General features: G+C 45.4%; 1 protein-coding gene across 1 annotated transcript in view; it reads left to right on the top strand.

Annotated features, from left to right (window-relative positions):
- The window catches only part of ctnnbl1 (catenin, beta like 1), a 40178-nt gene that overhangs the window by 9941 nt on the left and 12098 nt on the right, over positions 1-18139 (top strand). Inside the window, exons 7-13 of the mRNA XM_063015292.1 lie at positions 7-98; positions 457-529; positions 2518-2576; positions 4653-4801; positions 4900-5081; positions 16136-16233; positions 16719-16799. Coding sequence (XP_062871362.1) covers positions 7-98; positions 457-529; positions 2518-2576; positions 4653-4801; positions 4900-5081; positions 16136-16233; positions 16719-16799 — 734 coding nt within the window. The remainder of the gene's footprint in view (positions 1-6; positions 99-456; positions 530-2517; positions 2577-4652; positions 4802-4899; positions 5082-16135; positions 16234-16718; positions 16800-18139) is intronic.

Raw genomic sequence — 18139 nt, 5'->3', positions numbered from 1 at the left:
TTTCAGCGGTGGTGGAGAACATGGCGGAGTTCAGACCAGGACTTTGTACCGAAGCTGCTCAGCAAGGACTCCTGCAGTGGCTGCTTAAGAGAATCAAGGTCAGAAGATCTTTAATTATCACTAATGATGCTTAATGGCGCTCATCGTTTTATATGATTCTGTGGGATTTGGTATCAGGGAGTATGGGGGGTGATGGTAGGTAAGGTGGTTTGCACTGGACTGTCTGTGTGCAGCACAACCGTGATCCTAAAATCTCACAAATAAAGCCATTAAAAGGTGAAACAGGATCATCTTGCTGGTTTCTGCCTGATACCATTACAGCAGGTCGTGAGGCTGTAATTGGCTCGTGGATGCCAGTCATTACTGATGCCACCTAAAAATAAAAGTCAATTCTGAATCCCATAAAACTCTGAGTGTGCATCACGAGTGTGTTGTGTGTGTTTCTGTTCCTAATAGGCAAAGACGCCATTCGATGCTAACAAGCTGTACTGCAGCGAAATCCTGGCCATCCTGCTTCAGAACAACGACAGTAAGTCTAAAAACCCTCGGCTCATTACTCCACCAGTACGGAATCAATCAATTATTCATGCTTTGGCTTTTTCTCTGTAGTGACCTATTCATTCTGATCAGTGTTGTGGTGGGGCTGGTACTGCTGTAACCAATGGGATTACAGTTCTTAACTCGCTGCTTCTATATGTCCAACGTCTATGTTTATCAATCAGTTCTTCTGTATCCAATGAGAGCGCAACTCTCAACCTAGTGTTGATATAGCCAATGAGACTACAGCTTCCAAACCAGTGCTGTTGAAACCAGTGGGACCACAGTACATAGCATAGTGGTTCAAATAATTATAGGACTACTGTTCCCAATCCAGTGTTACTGTATATTGGGGGTTTACAGCAACACATGCTCCTGTAACCATCAGGACTACAGCTTCCAACCCAGTGCTGCTGTAACCAATTAGAGTACAGCTCCCAACCCAATGCCAGAGTTCCCAACCCAATGCCAGAGTTCCCAACCCAATGCCCCAATGCTGGCGTTCCCGACCCAATGCCGGAGTTCCCAACTCAATGCCGGAGTTCCCAACCCAATGCCCCAATGCCGGAGTTCCCAACCCAATGCCCCAATGCCGGAGTTCCCAACCCAATGCCCCAATGCCGGAGTTCCCAACCCAATGCCCCAATGCCGGAGTTCCCAACCCAATGCCAGAGTTCCCAACCCAATGCCGGAGTTCCCAACCCAATGCCCCAATGCCGGAGTTCCCAACCCAATGCCCCAATGCCGGAGTTCCCAACCCAATGCCCCAATGCCAGAGTTCCCAACCCAATGCCAGAGTTCCCAACCCAATGCCCCAATGCTGGAGTTCCCAACCCAATGCTGCAGTTCCCAACCCAATGCCGGAGTTTCCAACACAATGCTTCTGTATCTTGTGGGTCTACATCAACAAGTGCTTCTGTAACCAGCAGGACTACAGTTCCCAACCCAGTGCTGCTGTAACCAATGGGATTACAGTTCCAAACCCAGTGCTGCTGTAACCAGCAGGACTACAGTTCCAATCCCAGTGCTGCTGTAACCAATGAGATTACAGTTCCAATCCCAGTGCTGCTGTAACCAATGGGATTACAGTTCCAATCCCAGTGCTGCTGTAACCAATGGGATTACAGTTCCAATCCCAGTGCTGCTGTAACCAATGAGATTACAGTTCCAATCCCAGTGCTACTGTAACCAATGGGATTACAGTTCCAATCCCAGTGCTGCTGTAACCAATGGGATTACAGTTCCAATCCCAGTGCTGCTGTAACCAATGGGATTACAGTTCCAATCCCAGTGCTGCTGTAACCAGCAGGACTACAGTTCCAATCCCAGTGCTGCTGGAACCAATGGGATTACAGTTCCAAACCCAGTGCTGCTGTAACCAGCAGGACTGCAGTTCCAATCCCAGTGCTGCTGGAACCAATGGGATTACAGTTCCAATCCCAGTGCTGCTGTAACCAATGGGATTACAGTTCCAATCCCAGTGCTGCTGTAACCAATAAGAGTACAGTTCCAATCCCAGTGCTGCTGTAACCAATAAGAGTACAGTTCCCAAAATATCTTAAGGTAGGTATAGGGCTACAGTTTAGTTTCTAAGTTAAGTATAGGACTAGAGTTCCCAACCCAATGCTTTTTTATCTTATATACACTTCCCAGATGTTGGTCCTGTAACCAATTTCAAACCCAGTTCTCCTCCCAGTATCCAACGAGAGTGCAGCTTCCAATCCCAGTGCTGCTGTAACCAATCAGATGATTTTAACATGAAGCCCAGTTCTTCTCAGTGATAGTACTGTAGTAAATCTCACCACATTACCTCACATTCTTCATACCACAACAATCAGACTGATCGCTCTCTTCTTTCCCAATGCCACTCTGACCAGTAAAACCAGTGTTCCCACACCGGTCCTGAGGCACAAGCTGCAGCTGAACATTTCCCTTCCCCAATGATTTCTCATGTTTATCATATTTCTCTCTCTCTCTCAGGTACCAGGGAGCTGCTGGGTGAGATTGATGGCATCGATGTGCTACTGCAGCAGCTCTCGGTGAGATCTCCCTTCTCCTCCATCTCTCTGTTTTTTCTTAAAGTCCATCACTATCAGAAGTTCAGCACCGTCTGTCTCTTCTCATGCGTCTCTCTGCATTTCCTCACACTGAGGCTGCATTTGTGAGTGTCAGGCCTCGTTAGCCGAGCAGTCGGACGTGTCTGTGTACATCCTGGTACTCGGCGATTTATCTGATTCAGTCACGTGATGTGCACGTCTTCAGCGAGGAGCTCTGATTGGCTCTTATTATGGTCGTCACATCGAGGACCTTTAGACTATATAAAATATAACACTAAGAGAACTCAAATAAAAACCCAACATATTTTTGGCAGACTAAGTGTTCCAATCAGAATGGGTCTGTTCGTAGAACATTACAGCAAACAGTTTAGGGATTGTCCAGTCTTTTTTGGAATGACCAGACAAGTTGGTAGGAGTGGTTTCCTTCTTAATACCCTTCAATCTATCTTTTATTGGGCTGTTTACTCCTGGATCACCACTCTTCCATGTGTCATTTATAAGGAAATAATTGCTCTCCCAAGCCCCAGATGTTTCAGATTTGCCATTTAAACCATTTTTGCTCTTTTAAAATGTCCTTACATTATGATATAGTGTTCCTCTAGAACATTTAAGGTCACCTTAATCACTTTGTAAGCTGCAAAATGATTGTGATGTATTTATAAGAGGCTAATTTGGGTGCTGTGGTGGCGCAGCTGTCTAATGAGCTAGTGTTTCCAGCCGTCCGGGCCCCTTTACACATAATGTTGGGTCTGATGTTGCTAGTTTACGGCTCTCCTCAGTCACTGCGAGAATGGTGCAAGCCCTAGAGGAATTATGAACAACACTGTTGCTCATTGGAACCGATGCCATTAAGCATTTGAGTTTTCATGTCATTAATCTGTCATTATCACATGATGAAGGGGTTATAAGTAGGGTCCTACTAAATTCACAGGGAAATGGGCCTAATTTCACGGACCTCGTTTTTTAAGAATCTCAGATTTTATGGATTTTTAAAGAAAAGTGCCACCTTTAATGGTTATTTAATGATAGAATTAATGCAAGCTACGATAAACAGCACAGCTACATTAATAGATGAGCTCTTAGCTACAGAGAAAGACCTTAGAAAACACGGAGTCTACGTCACGTATTGTTGGATCCCCAGCCACTGCAATATCACAGGCAACGAAAAAGCAGACGACCTGGCAAAGAAAGCTGCAGAAAAACAGATCGCCTGGTGCTATGTCCCACCCACTGATGCCCTCTACACAGTCAGATTACTTTGTAAAAACACACGGCAGGAGGAATGGAATCGTAACACAGCCAACAAACTGTACGAAATCAAGCCACGACTCGACAGGACCTCTATCCAGTATCCAATAAAAAGACACGACCAAACGGTGTTAACGAGATGCCGTATAGGACGTTCAGCCCTGACGCACAGACGCCTTCTCTTGGGAGAAGATGCGCCAAACTGCCAGTACTGTGGATCACAATTGACAATAAAATATATTTTTACAGAATGCCAAGCCATCGAAGATACCAGAAAAGTATTTTACAGAGACACAAATATGAAAGACCTCTTTGAACGCAATAACCCACAAAAAATCCTGATTTTTTTTTTTTATTACCTAAAGATTAAAAGCCAAATATAGTACATTAACTTTCATTTAGCTTAAACTTTGTTTCGAACCCAACTCTAATGCCATGTACATAGCCTCATTTGAGCTGGAATGGCAATAAACACAAACAAACAAACATTAATAGATGAATGTAAACCTATAACCATCAGCGACGATGCAAGGCTTCATATTCTGTCGTGTTTAGCTGCTTTAAACTTCGACATCTTGGACATTTTGACTAACCGAGTGCTAACTGAATTGCCGTAGGATTGCTTGGACGCCTAATAGAGCAAGTAAACCAGTAAACGCGGAGCACATGAACGCTACACGGATGAAAAGTGCTAAATCACAAACATTTTACAGCAATATGCATTTTGCACAGGAACCGGCTCATTTCACGGGGCATGAACTAGGTGAGGCCTTGGCTATAAACGTCTAATAACACATCTCTGTATCTCAGGTGTTCAAGCGACACAACCCGTCCACGCCCGAGGAGCAGGAGATGATGGAGAACCTGTTCGATGCGCTCTGCTCCTGCCTCATGCTGCCAGCCAACAGAGACCGCTTCCTCAAAGGGGAGGGGCTTCAGCTGATGAACCTGATGCTCAGGTCTGTGATTGGCTGCTGACAAAGTTGTATTAGAGCACATTTCTGGCATCCCACAATGCACCTGTGTGTCTCACCTTACTGTGTGTGATTACGTGTAGGGAGAAGAAGCTCTCCCGTTTGAGCGCTCTGAAGGTCCTGGACCACGGCATGATCGGTCCAGAGGGCGGCGAAAACTGTCACAAGTTTGTGGACATCCTGGGCCTGCGCACCATTTTCCCGCTCTTCATGAAGACGCCCAAGAAGATGAGGAAGGCGGGAATATCTGACAAACAGCACGAAGGTATCACTGATCTGTTGTCCTGCACCGTCCACTGCTCGGTCCAGGGGAAAGAAAGAGGCCTTTTTAAAGTCTCAGATTTGGATGTTGAGTCACTGCTCTTTGTGGTGAAAAAGTATTTGCCCCCCTGTTATGCCCAACCATACATTTACGTTTACACACACGTGTGCAGTACCAACTTCATATGCGAATCAGCCTTGTGTATGGAGAGCCACACCCTGATCAGCGTGATTCCTCAGCCCTGCGCAGGCGCCATCAATCAGCCAGCAGGGGTCGAAATTGCACCACTTATGAGGACCCATGATCCGGCTTGTCCCTAACCCTATGAACAACAGCCAAACGTTGTTCATGCAGCCGCCCAGCCCACCCGGATGGCAGAGCTGAGATTCGATATGATGTATTAGAAATCCCAGCTCTGGTGTGCTAGCATGTTTTACCGCTGCGCCACCTGAGCGACCAGGTCACTCGATTTTAATACAGTTTGTTTTTGAAATGGGACGTCCTAACAAGCTCGTGCTCAGGTGTCCAGATACTTTTGATCATATTGAGTTCGAAAACCTCGTGGTCTCTCTACACAGACGCATTTTACGTCATCCTACTCTCCCGAGAAGAGGGCGTGTCTAAATTCCTAGATCCCTTAAAATGCTCCTACTGAGGCGCCTTAATTCTGAGTGATGATCTGACTGAATAACGAGGGAGCGTCCGACGCCTCCTCAGCGCTGAAGGCAATCCCAGCATTCGGTGCGGCACGGCTCATGAATGCGGTGCAACTAACTGAGTTATTCGGAGTAATTCTCATTGATGTTTAATATGTATAAAGGTGCACAAGTGGAATTTATTTGTAAATTCGGGCTCGTCAGGGACAGTTTCTGCGTTCTAGTGGTTTGTGCAGCCTCAGCCTGTTGGTTTGAATGGTTAGCTTAGTAAGCTAAAACTGCGGTATCGTTATCGCTGTAATCTCTGTATAAGTCATGCATCTAAATAATCTGCCTTATAAGTTAGATATCAGTTAAAATCCTCTCTACAGAGGAGGCTGATCAGGTACTCGCAGGCTCGGGTGGAACAGCGAGCAATATGCTAGCCCACCACTGTTTAGATTTGGGTTCGAATCTTAGCAGTGCTTGACATTACTCCAGACATGATTGGCTGTGTCCGAGGCCGACGCCCTGTGATGGATTGCCGGCCTGTCCAGGCTGAAGCTGTTAATTAAAATTAATTGTCATAAAATGATTACCATTTGAAAGAATCATTAGAAATAATTAAAACAGTGATGCTCTCTAGTAAAGGTCAAGAACGAGTCCATGTTTATATTTGAGCTTGTTAAGGATCTTCGGGTTAAAATGAGCAGAATTGCATTACTAATAACGTTGGTGCGACTGCAGGAAGGTGTGAACATGTTTTGTGTCATGAGACGTCATTTGTTGTCATACGGACGTCATTACAGCGTATATCTGACACTGACGCAGTCAGACTGAACGTCGTGTCGAATCCGGGGTTTCATTCCTCGAATTTAGGCCGCGCTCCACCCAAAGCTCTTCGGGCTACACTAACGAGGCGGCCTATTTTAGGAAGTGAAAGACAGGCGCGGCGTGAGAGCGGGCGAAGCAGCGTTGATCGCGCCGTGTTTGCGGATCCTGTGAGTGATGTCCCGTGTGGGCTTGAATTTGGGAAGCTCGCGCTCTAACAGGACCGATTTTTGTAGCCTAATGATGTTCCTGTTGTGATGGGCAGCGAGTGAACACGTCCGGACTGTCATTAACCCACCGAGAGAGCCACAATAAGACGCTTGGCTCATTCCAGCTCCACCATTTGGATTAGATTTGCCTTTTTTTGGTTATGTAATGATGGTTTAGGGAGAATACATGTCCAGAGTGGGTAAGAATCGTCTCCTATTGCACAACCTATGAACAGCGATAACCATCAACCAAAAAAATCACAGATATTAAAGATATTTCTGTGTCTGAGTAGCCGCACACACCGTCTGCAATGTCTGTTATTGACTAGAGTGGTGTAAAGTACACAGGCCAGGGCCTTCCCCAAACTGCTTCTGGAAGCAACTTTAGAAGAAATGAGGCAGGTTTTCCTGGCTGTACAGCTTCACACACGGCTGGAGTGGTGTAAAAACCACACCCTGCACCATCGGACAACCTTAATGCCAAATCTGGATTTGGAAGCTGCCAAAGGAAACTGATGTCTTTATATTTAGTGGAACTTTGTTTAAAGATGAATAGTTTGTGTGTGGAAGGACTAAATACAGTCTAAGTAATTGAAGTTTAAAGGTCTTGCTCAAGGGTCCAGCAGAGGCAATTTGGCAGTGATGAGGCTTGAACCAACAATCTTTTGATTACTAATCCATCATCTAGACGACTGAGCTTTACATTTTTGGCATTTAGTGATCGCTTTTTATCCACAGCGACTTACAATTGATGGTTAAGGGCTTTGCTCAAGGATCCAACAGTGCCAACCTAGCAGTGGTGGGGCTTGAACCAGGGACTAGTCCAGTACCCTAACTTCTGAGCTACTCCTGTTGACATCTTTGAGTTGAATTGGAATGACCAAGAGCCAGACCTTATTGCCCAGTGATCATGTGGTTATATAGATCTGAGTCTTTGCAGCCGTGTTCCAAAATGTAGTTAAAAACCTTCTCAACAGGAAACCCCTTTTTAAAAAGAGACATTTAACAGTAATATTAAGATGTGATGTTTGGGTGTCCACATACTTTTGGCCAGGTTGGATACAAACGTAACTCCCGGCACTGACACATTGTTTGTGTTTTTGAGATAATTCTGCGCTTTAGTAAAGCCCCGTCGTTACCGTATCAGTGTGTCTCGTTAATCCACAGCAGGGATCCGAGACGCTAATGAATGTAAATAGCGTGAGATTAAATAAAAGCCTGGCGTACTTCTGTGTTTTGGAGCGAGAAGGATAAATTGATGTGAAATTCGAACCCCTCCCAACCATGGACATTACGGTAACATTAGAGGTCATCATGCTAAATAGAGAGAGAAAATTGCGGGCGCTTTTTGAACTCGTTGCCTGTGGACTTTGTTCTGTAGAGTGGATCTGCATTAGTGTGTAATTGGTGTAAATGGTGCAGAAAGAGCTTAGTAATCAAACCCATTCTGCATAATCAAGACTCATACTGGTCTCTTTTTTTATGTAGGAAATGGACTGGCCACTTTGTTTCTCTGTGAAGCTTATTGTAGTCGATTCAGCTTTTAATAAATCGATAAATAAATTCTATATTAAATAAATGATTGTTTTGCTTGTTAGCTGTACGATTTGCTCATTTTCTTATTCGAAGGAGAAGGAACCGGTCCAGTACACTTGCACTCCAGGTTATCAATCACACGTTCCAGTTACTCCTGCATCTGCATTCAGCTTCTTTTATTGTGTTGCCAGATCTAGTGAAAATGGATTGGTATAGATTTAAGAATTAAAAGAAGCAGATTAATTTCAGGTGACGTGATGGAAAAGAGCTCCATGGTTGAAAGAATTGGATCTGATCGTTGAGGATGGAACGAATCATAATTGTTTCTGGCACCGGGATGAAAAGGTGCTCACGTGTTAAGAGCATTTGATTGGCTCTGACCTTTAGGTATTTAATTAGCTCTGGGTTCAGGATTGGAATTGGATGTCTAATTGTTTTTGGGCTTAAGGGTGAGATGTTTTGTATTGGCTCTGTGCTTTAGGATAGAGAGTAGCTGGTAAGCTTTGTGATTTAGGATGGAAAGCGTTAAGTTGTCTCTGGACTTGAGGACAAGAAGTATTCTCTCTGTTTGCTCAGGACTTGAAGTATTTGATTGGCTTTGGACTAGAGGGTAAAGACCGGTTGGTTGTCTGCATGTTTAAATATGTAAAGTATTTAGTTGGCTCTGGACCTGGGGACAGAAAGTATCTGGTTGGCTCTGGACTTGAGGACAGAAAGTATCTGATTGGCTCTGGACTTGAGGACAGAAAGTATCTGATTGGCTCTAGACTTGAGGACAGAAAGTATCTGATTGGCTCTAGACTTGAGGACAGAAAGTATCTGATTGGCTCTAGACTTGAGGACAGAAAGTATCTGATTGGCTCTAGACTTGAGGACAGAAAGTATCTGATTGGCTCTGGACTTGAGGACAGAAAGTATCTGATTGGCTCTGGACTTGAGGACAGTAAGGTCTCTGATTGGCTCTGGACTTGAGGACAGAAAGTATCTGATTGGCTCTGGACTTGAGGACAGTAAGGTCTCTGATTGGCTCTGGACTTGAGGACAGAAAGTATCTGATTGGCTCTGGACTTGAGGACAGAAAGTATCTGATTGGCTCTGGACTTGAGGACAGAAAGTATCTGATTGGCTCTGGACTTGAGGACAGAAAGTATCTGATTGGCTCTGGACTTGAGGACAGTAAGGTGTCTGATTGGCTCTAGACTTGAGGACAGAAAGTATCTCATTGGCTCTGGACTTGAGGACAGAAAGTCTCTGATTGGCTCTGGACTCGAGGACAGTAAGGTCTCTGATTGGCTCTGGACTAGAGGACAGAAAGTATCTGGTTGGCCCTGGACCTGAGGACAGTAAGGTCTCTGATTGGCTCTGGACTTGAGGACAGAAAGTATCTGATTGGCTCTGGACTTGAGGACAGAAAGTATCTGGTTGGCCCTGGACCTGAGGACAGTAAGGTCTCTGATTGGCTCTGGACTTGAGGACAGAAAGTATCTGATTGGCTCTGGACTTGAGGACAGAAAGTATCTGGTTGGCTCTGGACTTGAGGACAGAAAGTATCTGATTGGCTCTGGACTTGAGGACAGTAAGGTCTCTGATTGGCTCTGGACTTGAGGACAGAAAGTATCTGATTGGCTGAGGACAGAAAGTATTTGGTTGGCTCTTGACTTAAGGATAGAAGCTTTTAATAAATCGATAAATAAATTCTATATTAAATAAATGATTGTTTTGCTTGTTAGCTGTACGATTTGCTCATTTTCTTATTCGAAGGAGAAGGAACCGGTCCAGTACACTTGCACTCCAGGTTATCAATCACACGTTCCAGTTACTCCTGCATCTGCATTCAGCTTCTTTTATTGTGTTGCCAGATCTAGTGAAAATGGATTGGTATAGATTTAAGAATTAAAAGAAGCAGATTAATTTCAGGTGACGTGATGGAAAAGAGCTCCATGGTTGAAAGAATTGGATCTGATCGTTGAGGATGGAACGAATCATAATTGTTTCTGGCACCGGGATGAAAAGGTGCTCACGTGTTAAGAGCATTTGATTGGCTCTGACCTTTAGGTATTTAATTAGCTCTGGGTTCAGGATTGGAATTGGATGTCTAATTGTTTTTGGGCTTAAGGGTGAGATGTTTTGTATTGGCTCTGTGCTTTAGGATAGAGAGTAGCTGGTAAGCTTTGTGATTTAGGATGGAAAGCGTTAAGTTGTCTCTGGACTTGAGGACAAGAAGTATTCTCTCTGTTTGCTCAGGACTTGAAGTATTTGATTGGCTTTGGACTAGAGGGTAAAGACCGGTTGGTTGTCTGCATGTTTAAATATGTAAAGTATTTAGTTGGCTCTGGACCTGGGGACAGAAAGTATCTGGTTGGCTCTGGACTTGAGGACAGAAAGTATCTGATTGGCTCTGGACTTGAGGACAGAAAGTATCTGATTGGCTCTAGACTTGAGGACAGAAAGTATCTGATTGGCTCTAGACTTGAGGACAGAAAGTATCTGATTGGCTCTAGACTTGAGGACAGAAAGTATCTGATTGGCTCTGGACTTGAGGACAGAAAGTATCTGATTGGCTCTGGACTTGAGGACAGTAAGGTCTCTGATTGGCTCTGGACTTGAGGACAGAAAGTATCTGATTGGCTCTGGACTTGAGGACAGTAAGGTCTCTGATTGGCTCTGGACTTGAGGACAGAAAGTATCTGATTGGCTCTGGACTTGAGGACAGAAAGTATCTGATTGGCTCTGGACTTGAGGACAGAAAGTATCTGATTGGCTCTGGACTTGAGGACAGAAAGTATCTGATTGGCTCTGGACTTGAGGACAGTAAGGTGTCTGATTGGCTCTAGACTTGAGGACAGAAAGTATCTCATTGGCTCTGGACTTGAGGACAGAAAGTCTCTGATTGGCTCTGGACTCGAGGACAGTAAGGTCTCTGATTGGCTCTGGACTAGAGGACAGAAAGTATCTGGTTGGCCCTGGACCTGAGGACAGTAAGGTCTCTGATTGGCTCTGGACTTGAGGACAGAAAGTATCTGATTGGCTCTGGACTTGAGGACAGAAAGTATCTGGTTGGCCCTGGACCTGAGGACAGTAAGGTCTCTGATTGGCTCTGGACTTGAGGACAGAAAGTATCTGATTGGCTCTGGACTTGAGGACAGAAAGTATCTGGTTGGCTCTGGACTTGAGGACAGAAAGTATCTGATTGGCTCTGGACTTGAGGACAGTAAGGTCTCTGATTGGCTCTGGACTTGAGGACAGAAAGTATCTGATTGGCTGAGGACAGAAAGTATTTGGTTGGCTCTTGACTTAAGGATAGAAGGCTCTCTGAAAATTGAGGTCGCTTTTTAAATCATTGCCTGTGGACTTTGTTCTGTAGAGTGGATCAGAGACTTGAGGACAGAAAGATCTCCGGTTGGCGGTCCATCATACTTTCATTCACCTTTGTGTCCCACAAATGTACAAACTGTGGACTGGCAGCTCTAAAATGCCCCTAGGTGTCAGTGAATGGATAATTGTGTTGCCCTGTCCGAGATATACTGCTGCCTGACGTGCAGTGACCCTGATCAGGATTAACTGGCTACTTAACATGTACTCAAGCTTTCAAAAAGAATCACGACACCTTCCAGAAGCAGAATCGGTTTCATTGTGCGAGTAAGACGTCGCTCACGAGGACCTGGAGCCGGCGGTTGCTTAGCATCTGAGCCTGAGCGTAAACAGAGGCATCCGCGTGAGTAAATGAGGGCGTGATGCTAATGAGCGGCTTTCCAGTGCTCATATTACCCCAGCACTTCTGCCCTAATCCTTAATCTTTATTAAGCTTATTTTTGTTGGGTCCTTTCATTTTCTCCCTGCGATTATTGGGCTCTCTGCTTGTTGCCACGGTGACCTGCAGCTTCAGCATCTCTCTTTATTCCTCCTCCGTCTGTCTGTCTGTCTGTTTGTACTTCTTATTCGTATTGCCTCTGTTGCTCTTCCTCCTCCTCCTCCTCTTACTCCTGGTTCTATTTCCCAGGGCTGAGCTCTGAGAGAACATCCTCACGTAGTACCAGCTAGGTGATTTTCAGCCCTGTTTTCCACTCGTAGCTCAAAGCTCCGTGTGAAATCAGATTAATTTCCCAGCTCACCCATCAGTCATTGGGGCTCTGATATTTTCCAGCATGTTTAATATTCGTGCCGCGGCGCTCCCCACACACACACACTCACACACACACATTTCAGTTCTGTTTTCATTTTCATTCTGGTCAGGGTCATGGTGGGTCTGGTTTCCTTGATTGACTGGGCACAGACGAGACGCCAAACCATCCAGGAGCCTCGCCCACCCCCCCCTCAGACATAGCCACGGTGGCTTGGTGGGTCGTCTCACAGCAGATTCTTTCTGTGTGGAGTTTGCATGTTCTCCCCGTGTCTGTGTGGGTTTACTCCGGTTGCTCCGGTTTCCTCCCACAGTCCAAAGACATGCGAGTGAGGTGAACTGGAGACACCAAATTGTCCATGACTGTGTTTGATATTAAACTTGAACTGATGAGGAAACCGGAGATCCCGGAGGAAACCCACACAGACACGGGGAGAACATGCAAACTCCACACAGAAAGGACCCGGACCGCTCCACCTGGGAATCGAACCCAGGACCTTCTTGCTGTGAGGCGACAGTGCTACCCACTGCAGTGGTTAATAAATCATACTTAGGAACCAAATGTGCACTGTAGAACGATTTTGAGTTTTGGTTAGTGGCGTATAGGGCGCTTGGGTGACACAGCGGTCTGTTACCCCAGCCCACCACCGCTGAGATTCGAACCCGGATGTCTTATCAGCCGGTCAGGTGGCTAAACAGACATGATTAGGTATTTCTTGGGTGGTTATAGCCCTGAGATGGATTGGTGCCCTGCCCAGGGTATTCCTGCCTTGTGCCCAGTGTTTTCTGATGGAAGAAGCAATTGATCAAAGTGAAAACAGGGTCGTGTGCACAGGGGTGCAGCAGGTCATTTTGGTACCTGGGTTTGATCCTGGTGTCTGCAAAAAGTACATCGGTTGCTCTCTACTGTTCCTGGGTGTGAGAAGATGAATGAGTTGTTTCTGGCTGGGTGGCTCCAGGCTCACTGTAAACCTGACCAGGATGCATTTCATTTCTAGTCTCATTTTCATGCTGGTCAGGGTCGTGGTGGGTCTGGTTTCCTTAATTCACTGGGCACAGACAAGACTCCAAACCATCCAGGAGTCTGGGCCACCCTCCTCTGACATAGCCAATCATGTCTGGTCTGAATGTGGACGCCCGACGGACCGATAGCACTGCTGACACGTCTGATATTGGACTCAGATCAACTGACTGGACACAAATTTACTTTTATCTTAATTTGCTACTTCCAACAAGACAATGAGTTTGTGCTTCAGTGGCCTCCCCAGTCAACCGATCTGATATCAGGAGGGTTTTAATGTAATTTTTTAATAAAGTGGTGAGTAATGCCAAGTTCACACTACAACACTTTCTGATTTGTCGGGTCGCTGTACAGTTCTCACTACATGACTGAATCTTTTGCACTCAGGAGTCTTTCAGTTGGTGTGTATTTCACACTACACGACTGATCGGTGATAGGGGCTTTCACACTACACAATCTATCACCAACTGGAATCACAGACGAGCTTCTCTGGTCTCCCTTTTTTTTTCTTTTTTTCTTTTTTTTTACAAAAACACACGCGAGAAGTGACGAGGAGTTTAATTAAACCACGTCCAAAAATGCACGTCAACAAGTAGCGAGCGATCAAAGTGTTTGTGCGCTGATATGCAGTGTAAAATCAAGGAGTAAAAATAAATGAATCTGAGTGGATTTGGCAACACGAACAGTATGGATTGTTCTATAGTGAGTTGGAGGTTAATTAATAATTTTGCAATGCAGTGTTGGTGTTATGTTTTGTAGAGAACGATCAGGTCAGAAATATTGTAAAACGTGTGTGTGCCGGTGTATTCTGATATAAACTATATTATCCCCCTGTCTGTCCCACCTGTTTCCTCTCCTGCGTTTCCCCTCACACCGTATCCTGCGTTCTCATTGGCTGTTCGACATGTCACTCATTCCCAGTCGGACATCTCAGATCAGATATCTGACATGCTAGATATCTCAATCCGGTCGCCGAGCGCTCGGCGAGCCGGTCGGGTCGAGCTGTTGGGCAGTTCACACTTAGCGATCGAGAGCCGAGTTTTGATCGCAGAGTGAACGCCGAGTTGCTCCCGAGCCGGAAAATCTAGCGCCGACCAGTCACCGAGCGAAATCTGGGCAAAAATCGTGTAGTGTGAACTAGGCATAAGAATGTGTGTATAGATCCTACATTAAACAACACTTGAATAATAAAGCAATAGGAAGTCCATTCCAGCTCCTGTGACATCCTGATGTCCATATTTAATCCATATTCTCTTTTACTTCACATGGCTGGCCTGAGGGAAATCAGACGTGCTGACTGAGCACTTCCTGTTCCTGTACTCTAATCTAATTAGCAGTGCCGCTCTGCTTCCTGCTCTGATTAGTGCGTCCAATCAATGCGTTTCTAGCGTACGCGGTGTAATGAGGCGACGCTGTGCGCTGTTGTGTGCTGATTAATTTAAGGCAGCGTTAAAGGAACCAGGACATTTTACTGCACTTATATAGTTCTGAATTATTTTAATTCACCTGAACATGAGCTTGTTGGAGATCCAAATTCAAACCTATAGAAAATCACCTCCTTGTTTCTACACTCACTGTCCATTTTATCAGCCCCACTTACCATATAGAAGCACTTTGTAGTTCTACAATTACTGACTGTAGTGGTAGGTTTGTAAGCCCCCTTTCATGCTGTTCTTCAATGGTCAGGACCCCCACAGGACCACCACAGAGCCGGTATTATTTAGGTGGTGGATCATTCTCAGCACTGCAGTGACACTGACATGGTGGTGGTGTGTTAGTGTGTGTTGTGCTGGTATGAGAGGATCAGACACAGCAGCGCTGCTGGAGTTTTTAAACACCTCACTGTCACTGCTGGACTGAGAACAGTCCACCAACCAAAAATATCCAGCCAACAGCGCCCCGTGGGCAGCGTCCTGTGACCACTGATGAAGGTCTAGAAGATGACCGACTCAAACAGCAGCAATAGATGAGCGATCGTCTCTGACTTTACATCTACAAGGTGGACCAACCAGGTAGGAGTGGACAGTGAGTGGACACGGTATTTAAAAACTCCAGCAGCGCTGCTGTGTCTGATCCACTCATACCAGCACAACACACACTAACACACCACCACCATGTCAGTGTCACTGCAGTGCTGAGAATGATCCACCACCTAAATAATACCTGCTCTGTGGTGGTCCTGTGGGGGTCCTGACCATTGAAGAACAGGGTGAAAGGGGGCTAACAAATCATGCAGAGAAACAGATGGACTACAGTCAGTAATTGTAGAACTACAAAGTGCTTCTATATGGTAAGGGGAGCTGATAAAATGGACAGTGAGTGTAGAAAGAAGGAGGTGGTTTTAATGTTATGGCTGATCGGTCTATATATAGGTATGTATAGGGATAAATATTAAATATAAACTATATAATATTAGATATAGGTATGAATGAGTATAATAGTGGTAATATAGAGCTAGTATTTAATGCTCCCCCTCCCATATCATCGGATATATACACATATACGTAGCGAAAGTAAAAATAGACCCTGTATTACCTCCTCTCCCTCAGTCACAGCCAACTGTGTGCGTAGATGCCTGGCCAGGTCAGGCCAGGTAGCTCTGCTGAGATTCATACTGGAGAGTCCAAACACAGTTGTAAGAATGACCTGCTATAACATGCATAGTAACACCCGGTCCTTATTTCCTTTCCTCTTTTCTCCACTAGAGCATGTGTGCTCCATCATGTCTTCCATGCTGAGGAACCTGAAGGGGCAGCAGAGAAGCCGCCTGCTGAGCAAATTCACCGAGAATGACTGTGAGAAGGTAAACGACCTGTCTGTAACGTGGCTTAAGAGTTGTGTCCTTCTGCTTTGTCGATTTTGGCCAGCAGAGGGGGCGTGGAGGTGCAGATGATTGATTTGTCAGTTTCTCTTGATTGACAATCGCCTGCACCTTTTAGTGTCGCTTCAGGTGGGAGGTTTCCTATATATCACGGTTTCATCCTCTCACACGTCAGCTCCTGCTTTGGTCCGGTTTTCCGCTATTGTGCGTCTCGAGCACAATTATTTCTTTCTGAGGACTCACCTGGTGTTTCACGATTTGACCGCCAAGTCCATCCAGTCTGACCGTTTTTAAAAGAACCACAATGGATCAAGTGTTCAAGGCCGTATTGCACAATATCGGTGCCTATATTTATAAATACAAATTCCTAGCAATTATCCAGCGAACCACCCACTAGGAATGCTGGGACATTACAGAAGCCGTGCACTGACTCGCGAACACATCTGATTTTGTCGTGTTTTCCTCAGGTGGACCGACTGATGGAGCTGTATTTTAAATTCCTGGATGCTGTTCAGCTCGCAGACAAGAGGATCGACGGAGAGAAACATGTAAACTCACACACACTCACGTACACCATCAAAACTCATGTGAATACACTGACCGGTACACGTTCGGGCTTCACACGGCAACGATGAATGACCTGGACCTACACACCATAGATCTGGTGAATTCAAGGGGTGAGGCGTTTGTTTATTAGCTGCCGTTAATTTCTATAGACTGTACGTTTTGTTTCTGGAAGGATTAACGTTTTAGCATATTTCTATAAAATTAAAGCTATTACACATCGGTTTGGTGCCATCTAGCAGGCACACCCGGCAGGGCTTGCAGCAGACAAAATTGGCCACCGAGTCTGCTGGGTAGGAAAAGGCCGGGCTAAGTGGGTGGGGTCTTCAAACATTGTGCAAGGACACTGGTTAGCAAGAAGCGAAAAAGAAGGGGTTTCGAAGGGGGAGTGGAGCAGGCAGATATATCCTCCTCGAACGCAATCGGGATCCCCAGCAGCAGACGACTAATTGGCTGCACTAACTCGGGGGGGGGAGAGAGGAAAATGCTCAAATAAATCAAAGAAATTAAAACTATAAAAATAATCTCCGATAATATAACGTCAGTGTAAATGGGTTTTGAATCCTTGTACGTAGCTTGGAGGTACACCGATCAGACATAACATTATGAACACCTACCTAATATTGTGTTGGTCCCTCTTTTGCTGCCCAAACAGCCCTGCAACTGTGATGATCTGTGTATTCTGACACCTTTCTATCAGAACCAGCATGAACCTCTTCAGCAGTTTGAGCTACAGCAGCTCGTCTGTTGGGATGCGCCTTCGCATCCTCCCACGTGCATCAATGAGCCTTGGTCGCCCATGACCCTGTCGCCGGTTTACCACTGTTCTTTCCTTGGACCACTTTTGATAGATACTGACCACTGCAGACCGGGACACACCCCACAAGAGCTGCAGTTTTGGAGATGCTCTGACCCAGTCGTCTAACCATCACACTCTGGCCCTCGTCAAACTCGCTCAGATCCTCACGCTCGCCCATTTTTCCTGCTTCTAACATCAACTTTGAGGATAAAATGTTCACTTGCTGCCTAATATATCCCCCCCACTAACAGGTGCCGTGATGAAGAGATAATCAGTGTTATTCACTTCACCTGTCAGTGGTCATAATGCCTGGTCGGTGTATTTTATTAATGTTATGATTATTATCATTGCTGTGACATTGACCACGATAAAGCGGTTGATGAAATCAAATGAAAATGAAGAATTTGAAAAAATAAACAATAAACAGGACTAGTTTGCTGAACTTGTGTGTCTCTTTAGAGACGTACAGATGTAGCTACAGATTGGTGTTTCTATAAGAACTCGGTTTGTTTCCCCCCGTGTCTG

The sequence above is a fragment of the Trichomycterus rosablanca genome, chromosome 19 (genome assembly GCF_030014385.1).
Source record: "Trichomycterus rosablanca isolate fTriRos1 chromosome 19, fTriRos1.hap1, whole genome shotgun sequence".
Lineage (NCBI taxonomy): Eukaryota > Metazoa > Chordata > Actinopteri > Siluriformes > Trichomycteridae > Trichomycterus > Trichomycterus rosablanca.
This window is presented reverse-complemented; position numbering and strand designations above follow the sequence as displayed.